A 9,118-nucleotide genomic window follows, 5' to 3' on the forward strand; every position below is an offset into this window, starting at 1 on the left:
GGGGAAAAACAAATCAAAATCCCGGTTGTTTTTGGAAATTTTTCAATAAGTTTTAAATGGAATCACCACCCCATAATAAAAACTTTACGTTCTAACCCTTCCAAGCACCAAAGTCTGCATCCATCCATGCTCAGGACATGATCTAAATGATTGCCCTTATGATCGGTTTGGAGCAGGAGAGAAGAAGAATAAGCGATATGCGTTGTTAATGGTAATGGGCTCGGGACTTCCACTCCATTGATGAACTTATGATTTACAGTATCCTTGATCGTACCATGGCACCTAACACGCATGATACACTAGCTTAAAATCAAGTGCGGAGGCATAAATTTTTTCTCTATAAGCTATTAAATAAAAAATATATATATATTTTTAAAGATTAATTATTAATTCATATACATGATTTTTAAAAATTAAAAATAAAATTTTAATTCAAATATATTACCTAAAATATTAAAAATAATTTTAAAAATACATTTGAAAGTAAAAATAAACTCATAATTAAAGTTATATTCTTTGATGTTTTGTGGAATATAATTCATATATAATTAAATATAAATCGGCATTGTAACAACTCCTTAACCCGGATAAAATAACAACATCATATCAAATGAAAAATAAAATAATTAAAATTTTTTCTGTCTCTCAATTCCTCCTTCTTTCACTAGAGTTTTATAGTTTTATAAATTAATTTTTGTAAGTTTACAAAGTTATTTTCTCATTTTTTTATTTTTTTTGGATTTTTTTTATTTTCCCCTTAATTTTCTCTTTTTCTATCTCACCTTTTCTTTTCTTTTCTTTTTCTATTTCTACCCAACAAGTAACATATAAAAGAAAAAAAGAGTTAATTTTTTTATTTTTTAATAGTAAATAACCATTTTACCTTTAATGAGTTGTTTTGATTTTATTTGATTTTTTTTAAAATTTTTATTAGCATTATCAAGCTTTGTTCATCCTAAAATTTTAATAAGATTTTATTAAATATTTTTTAAGATCCCTTATAAAATTTTAATTTAATCTGATAGTCGGATTGAAAATTACTTCTAATAATATAAAACTGGTCAAATCATAATTTTTCATTAAATTTTTAAATTTTTTTAAAAATTCTGAAATTTTAACTTAAGTTAAATCATTATATTAGAAAACTTCATAGAAATTTTTAAATTTTTTTGATAATTCAATTAAAAATTACAATTTTTTATATAAAACTAATTAATAAAATATTAATAAAATCTTTATGCAGGCTATAATCCATCCATACCTTTAAAATATACCCCTGCCCTTGCTTAAAATTCCAAAGGGTTATGATATTTCCACTATGATTTAGGGTCTATAGTGTGAAGTACACTCATTGCTCCACTTAGACCTGAAAAAGATGACTCTACCTATGGAATTTCATGTTCAACCCATTAGCCACAACACCCTAGCCTTTAAATTCGACTTGGTTGCACATATGACAATACAAGCTCTCGACTACAAGATGATACAAACACACCCTAGATGATAAAAACACACCCTAGCCCTAAAACTACTTCACCTATACTCGGTCCTTCTTTTATTATAATTAATAGGGTATTTAGAAGTATAATAATAATTTTTTAAAAAATATTTTTATTTAAAAATATATCAAAATAATATTTTATTATATTTTTAAAAATTATTTTTAATATTAGTACATCAAAATAATTTAAAAATATAAAAATTTAAATTTAAACAAAAAAAATTTAAATTTTTATAAAACTAAATTTAAATTTAAACAAAAAAAATTTAATTTTTTATAATGTTTTGTACTATATTTCTAAACAGCGTTTTTCATTAAATATTATTAGAGTATGTTTATGTCTAATATATTACTCATATGACATCATCATTTCTCCTCAATAGTATTAAGAGCTATTATCCCATATTATTGCCTCGAGAATAAGTATCATAATATTTCCCCTTTTTTACCCTTATCCATGCATAAATTTGCATGATTTATGGCTGGATAAACATCCATAAACTATAAGGTAAGGGATTCTAGTTTTGGATCGTTCTCTTGTTTTTTTTTTAATCATTTTTTTAATTGCTTCATCTTTAAAACTCCAAAAACAAGCAAAATACAATCTCTTCTATTTTATACTTTCTACATCGGTGCTAATTTAAATATGGATAATCATAACAAATGACTTGTTTATAGGTGTTTGTGAAACCTAATTAAATCTAGTAGTGTAGAACATTCAATTTATTTGCTGGGGGGGTTTTCAGTGAATTTTGCAAGAGAGTAATATGATGTCATAAAAGAGTAATTTCCTTAATAAGAAATCAATCTCAATATAATATTAACATGATACATATTAAAGTGTTAATTATTGCGCGCGCGCGCATATATATATATATATATATATATATTGTTTTCTATAATAACAAAGTTGCTATAACTTGAACCATGCATATTATGTAAGACAGAGTATGATTGATTGCTGCATGTATTAATTATATAATAAATAATTTTTTATTTGATTTATGTATTTATTAATTATATCTAAGTGTTACAATTAATACCTCAACATCATAAGATAATCCACTTTCTCAAGAAATCATTGTCCACGAGATTCACTTTTGACGAACAAAAGTAACAATAATTAAGGCCCTAATTGCAACCGTACGTAATGAAGAAAATAATTAATCAAGTCCACATATAATTAATGGGTCGTTGGCTATCTCGACTTATTGATCCACTTCATGAAAACATTTTCTCCTGTTCACCTTTTTTAGGCACCTTATCAATTAATTGAATTAATCATGCTCTTTGCCTAATTTCTAATCATAAAGGATTATAATATAATTATATATCACTTGAAATTTCTTGTTTTGGCCAAGAATTTTCCCATCAACAACATTCCTGAGCTAAAATTAAGCAAAAAAAGAGAAACGGGGAGCCGATTTTTCATCATGAAGTTCGCAACTTGCCCAGCCACATCCGGGGCCACTAGATTTCTAGGAGAACTTCAATGCATTGAGTCTAGGAAACACTTGTATAAATTAATTATAAAATTAATTCTTCTTACAGGATTTTAAAATGACTGGCAGGCTGATGGCCCGACTCCAATCTCTCGTACGTAGTCGTATTTCTTAGAACGCTAGCTGTGTGAGTGAGTTAATACAGACCCGTCGGTTTGCTGTGTGAACCCGACCAAACACGGGTTAGCCGCTGGCGGGGTGGGCTTTAATGCAATGATTGACCAAGCCTTACAAGTTATATATATATATATTAGATTGATGTGGAACTATATTCTTAATATTTAATTTTAATTAATATATAAATTGTATTGAAGATGTCTTTTGCTGTTTAATAAAAAAATTGAATTTTGATTTTACTAGAGGGATTTTTTTTTTCTTATTTCATTTTGCAGTAACCGAGAAAAAGAATATTATTTTGCCTTTTTTTTATTTATTTTACTCTGGGGACCACGGCTCCAGATTAAAATTCTTTACGAGAACCTATGTGATTTAACTTTGACTTTTCACCTGCCAAGTTCCTCGTGCTGAGTTCAATCAAATTCCGAATGGATAGAGGGGAAGGGGAAAAAAATGATAATAGATAATAATAATAATAATAAAAGAAAAAAAAACTCTTAGTCCAGAGTCATGGGGATTTTCTCGATTTCTTTTCTCCGTTATGCTGCGATTTTTATAAGAGTATTGATAAAATAAATCTCATGACACGGATTATTAGGATAGTGCAGTGTAATTTCAGCAACTTTGATGTTATTTTTATTTTATTTTTTGTTTGTTTAATCTATATTTTCGCTTTCTAATTAATTACCCCCTCCGGTGTTAATTCTGTTGTTTATTTTATTCTCTATCTTTCATTGGACTTGAATAATAATTGAAATATAAAAATATTTCTTGAACTCAAAACCCTCTTACAATCTGCTTTAGCATTTTTCAAAATCAGTATCGTCAGATAAAAACTTTAAGATATTTTCCTTACAGTTGAATAGCATAATATTTGACATGGTAGTATAAAACAAGCATAACTATGAAGAAAATATTGTAAATAAAATAAAAATGATCAGATGGGAGATCATAGGGTAAAAAGACCCATCTAAAACTGCGAGAGGTGTTTTTGTCTAAGGGCATTTCCACGATGAAGGGAGAAACCACGCTTTGTTACTCCCTCTTACCTTATATATATAGATATGAAGAAATTTGCAGCTGGAGGTCTTATTTAATTTGGGTTTTAAATTATGTAAAACATTACCTGTAGTTGAAGTTTTAGCTAAGTTGGGTTTTAAATTAAATAAAAAAATTTTGAACTGGTCAATTTTTTAATAATATGGTTAGCTTGGTTTAATTAGATTTAAACCAAACTAGATTAAATCCAATAATTTTTTTAAAAGATGAAACACATAATTTTTAATAAATATAAATGACTTTTTGATCACCTAAGTTTTGTTTTTAATATGTTGCTTAATTACCAAGTTTAAAATAATATTTGTTTTTATATTTGAAATTTCATTTTAAAACTATATTTAACTTGAAAAAATATTAAATTAATTTATTTTTAATTATTTTAATGTGGTAATATTAAAAATAAAAAAATAATATATTTTTTAAAATATATATATTGTATTACTACACCAAATATGCACTGACAAGCAGGAGTAAAACCATGAGCTGTTGACTTTTTGTTAAACTTTTTTTTTCCCCTGAAGTGGACAAGAATAGTTGTTAGTAACTTGCAACTAACCCTGTAATAAAAGCTTCCCTTTTCCGTGAATTGGGCCTAGGCTAAAAAAAATCCAAAATAAAGATTGCTTTAAATTTATGATAATGAAGGAAATATCACAGCAATTCATTATTTTATATCTTTGAAGCTTAGTCCAGCAAAAGGATTTGCTCACCACTTTGTTATTCAAATAGGATTTCTGAATTTACAAGTGGAAGCTGATGATCCAGAAATTCTAACTCTTTGCTAATTCCAATACTATAATTTGATAATTAAGTAAACAATTTGTTATATACATGCCTCATTAACCTGGTTTAATAAAAGTTTGAATTTTTTTAAATGCAATTAGAATTTTTTTAAAAAATTTCTTATCTTATAACCCAAATGAATCTTAGAGGATTAATTCTAGGTAAAAACTCAAGGATACTTGGAGGAAAAAAAAATCAAATTTCAAATTAAAATAACTAATTGGTTGATCACCATAATAACCATTAAAACCCATTATACAGTTTTATTTTATTTTGAGCTCATTGTAGAGTTGCAAGCAAGTGCAATCAGAATTTTAGAACAGGGTTTTATAAATGAGAATGTACTTTTTTAAAGACGAAATAAATAACTTCAAAGAGATGTCTGGTTATTAAAAAGATATGTTTTTTTAATTTAATTTAAAGTGGCTTTTATTATCAGAAAACAATATCAAACCAATAATAAATAAAGTTATTTGCAGCATGTGGATGTAGAGGTGCGGTTTTAAAATAATGTTTTTTTTAAGATTAATCTTAATTAACGTATAAATTAATTCAATTTAAAGTGGTTTGAAATTACTTTTATTATAGAAAAGCAATGCCACGTCAATAATAAGTAAAGTTATCTCTCCCCTTACTGGGTGAAAAATGTACTGTTTTGGAAGCCAAGTCCTCCGTTTAGTTGAACGGCCAAATTAAGAAGAAGATTGTAGTGTTTCAAGAGAGGGATGGATGACGTCCAAGGCCCGGCAACCACCCTCTCCTCCACCTTTTACGGAGAAAGAAATAGAAAGGACAACTTGGGTAACAAAACTTAAGGTCAAACGAACTATTAACCCTTTTTTCTCTCTTCTTTCCTCTATATAACTCCATCACAGCCCAGCTATACCCTTCCCCCTTCCCCTCTCTCTTCCTCCTCTTAGGCTTTTCCTTACCTAACCACCGGTCTGTTCTCTTTCTATTACGTAGTAATTGCTAGGGAACACCTTACTTGTTGATCAAGTTCCTGTCTGTTTGCTAATTTGCTTCGGCTCTTAGCTGTTGGTGCTTGTAACTTGAGTAAGAAAAGCTGTGACGGTTGTTGATGGAGAGTGAGTACTTTTTCAATGCAGGAGTCCCTCCACAAGCATTGCTCTTTGAACCAACCTCAACTTCTTCATCGATGCCCATTTGGCAATCCCTCTCATCTCCCATGGAAATGCAAGATAATTGCTCAGCCCGCCGCTTGTTCAATTCCAGCTGGGAAAAGTCAACGGATCACAGTCCTCCCTTTGAGTCTTCCCTGAGCTCACTGGTGTCCTCTCCAGGAGTATCAAACTGTAACGTGTCCAGTGAGAGCTTTATGGTCAGAGAACTGATAGGAAAGTTAGGAAACATTGACAACAGCAACAACCTTGGTGAGATCTCACCGCATTCTCAGCCAATGTTGGCAGCTTCATATATTACAGCTGCCAATAACAGTGCCAACACCTCATGCTATACTACTCCTTTGAATTCACCGCCCAAGCTGAAGATGCCTGTCATGGATCAATTTTCGAAAGAGCATTTGAATATCCCGGGTTTGGGAAAACCAATGGGTTTGAATTCCAGTGTGGCAGAATTCACAGCTGATCCGGGATTTGCCGAGAGAGCTGCAAAGTTCTCCTGCTTTGGCAGCAGGAGTTTCAACGGCAGAATCAGCCAGTTGGGGCTAAACAATGCTGAAATGGCTAATGGATGTAATCCATTGATAGGAAATGGCAAGTTGGCGCGTGTTGCGAGTAGTCCTTTACTCAAGGCGGTGGGATCTCAAAAGGGTAACAAGAGTACTCCATTGCAGGATCGATCCGAATTGACAAATTCTCAGGAGTCCTCTGTATCTGAACAAATTCCAAGTGGGGAGGCAGGTTTAAAGGCCTCCAATGAGTTAAATTCCAGGAAAAGAAAAGCACTTTCCAAGGGAAAAGCAAAACAATCAGCATCAAACCCACCTGCCAATGCTACGAAGGTACATAATTATATAGATTACCAACAAGTCAAATTTCTTTTCTTATCTCTTCCCTTCTTATTTATCAACCGGGAATACAATTTTGATCAAACGGGATATTTCTCTCGTTCAGGATGCAGAAACTGATGATAATTCAAACACGAAAAGAATCAAGCCAAATGAAGGAGAAGAGAATGAAAATGGTCCTGTTAAAGCAGAGGAAGAGCCAAAGGGCAGCGGGGATGATATCCAAAACAAGGCCAATTCGAAGCCTCCCGAGCCTCCCAAGGACTACATTCATGTTAGAGCAAGGAGGGGTCAAGCAACTGATAGCCATAGCCTTGCTGAAAGAGTGAGAATTTGAAGTCAATTGCATACCATACAATTTTATTCAATCAATTTGAGTAATTTCCAGATTAGCATTAACACTGGTTAACCAACATGTTGTCAGGTTCGAAGAGAGAAAATCAGTGAACGAATGAAGCTTCTCCAAGATCTTGTGCCTGGTTGCAATAAGGTGTGTTGAGACTTTCAGAATTCGAATGCATTAGCTTCAAGAACATGAATTTTTAAAATGCTAAAATAAGGTTTGTGTGTCCATGTCAGGTTACAGGAAAAGCCCTTATGCTTGATGAAATCATAAATTACGTGCAGTCATTGCAACGGCAAGTTGAGGTAAATTAATATATATATATATTTGTGGAAATCAACAATCCTCATCTTGTTTGAAAATTGAAGCTTCATGCCTAATGATTGTCCCTTTGCTATTTCTGTGGGCAGTTCCTCTCTATGAAGTTGGCTTCTGTGAATACCAGGCTGGATTTTAACGTGGACACTCTCATTTCAAAAGATGTGAGTCTTTTAGTCAATGCCCTGAACCTTTTTGTACATGAATTTCAATTCTTCTAAGTCTGAATTTGCTGCTGCATTTGTGTTTAGATGTTCCAATCAAGCCAACCATTGCCCCATCCAATATTTCCATTAGATTCCTCGGAACCGGCTGCAATATTTAGCCACCAACAGCAGCAAAATCCACCACTGCATAGCAATATTTCTAACGGGGCAGTGACCCACTGCTCTGTGGACCCATTAGATACTACTGGACTATGCCAAAACCTCAATGCTCAGTTACCCCCGCTTGATGGATTTACCCAAAATGCTCATCAGGTATATATTGAGTTCGTAACCATGAAGTCCATGACGTGAATGCAGAGATTTTATTATTTTTTTTCCCTTTTGTGGTAATTTCCCTAGCACATTTCTGAACCTGCTTCTCTAATTATGTCCAGTATCCAACATTCTGTGAAGATGACCTGCAAACCATTGTTCAGATGGGTTATGGCCAGAATCCAAACCTGGAAACATTTCTGCCACAAAATTTCCATGGTAAGAAAAAAGAGAGGCAGAAATCATCAGAGCTTTGAACTAGTCTCCAAAACCATGAAAATAAAATTCTTGTTCATGACAAGCATTCATTTAATGCAGGTTCAAATCAAGTATCCCACATGAAAATCGAGCTCTAATCACCATTCTTCAGTCCAAATTTAAGAAGTCCAGAAGGAGAGAAAGGGCGCTGTACATACAAGAAATCTTATATGGACCAACCCATGAATCACTAAGCAATTTTATCATTAGGTTGATGAGGAAGAATTTTTTTTTCCCCATGATTTTACATATTCCTGATTTTTTCCCCCCCTCAAGATCCTTTTTTTCAAGTTTCTTGGAAGTATCCCCTGTAAAATCCTAGCCTAGTTCTTATGTATCTTGGTGCCAAGTCTTGCAGCACCAGATTTGATGTAAGATACGATTCTAATTAGTAAATGAAGAATTTCACTACCTGTCTTTTTCTATCTGTCTGTACATTGATGTACAGATAAAGACCATGGAAATAGAAGCATCATCATAATTAAGCGATGCTAGATTGTGTAATCTTTAGGATTTGATTCTTTCTTATGTTGTAACCAGCTGTCTCTGCTGAGGACTTTCTGTAAAAGTCTGATTTGAGTGATTATGACATTGGTTTATCTTGAGCTGGGGTCAACAATTGCATGATTTCTGGCACACACTACTGGCCTCCTGTAATTTTCATCGATTAACCACAAACAGAAGTTTCTGTTCCCCTTTTTTAATGTCAAAGTACCAATCAATCAGCCAGAGATTGGAAGTTAGAAGTTTGTAGATTTTACGTCGCGG

At 32.0% G+C, this 9,118-nt stretch overlaps 1 protein-coding gene across 1 annotated transcript; it reads left to right on the plus strand.

Moving 5' to 3' along the window:
• Positions 1–5,651: 5,651 nt before the first annotated feature.
• On the plus strand, positions 5,652–8,886 carry LOC105125718 (transcription factor bHLH62). Its single transcript, XM_011026286.1, has 8 exons — positions 5,652–6,946; positions 7,059–7,277; positions 7,377–7,442; positions 7,532–7,600; positions 7,706–7,777; positions 7,865–8,092; positions 8,215–8,311; positions 8,411–8,886. The coding sequence occupies exons 1-8, from the start codon at positions 6,044–6,046 to the stop codon at positions 8,446–8,448; spliced, it is 1,692 nt and encodes a 563-aa protein (XP_011024588.1). The 5' UTR covers positions 5,652–6,043; the 3' UTR covers positions 8,449–8,886.
• The last annotated feature ends 232 nt before the right edge of the window (positions 8,887–9,118 follow it).

Source organism: Populus euphratica, unplaced genomic scaffold (genome assembly GCF_000495115.2).
Source record: "Populus euphratica unplaced genomic scaffold, PopEup_1.0 scaffold58.1, whole genome shotgun sequence".
Classification (NCBI taxonomy): Eukaryota; Viridiplantae; Streptophyta; class Magnoliopsida; order Malpighiales; family Salicaceae; genus Populus; species Populus euphratica.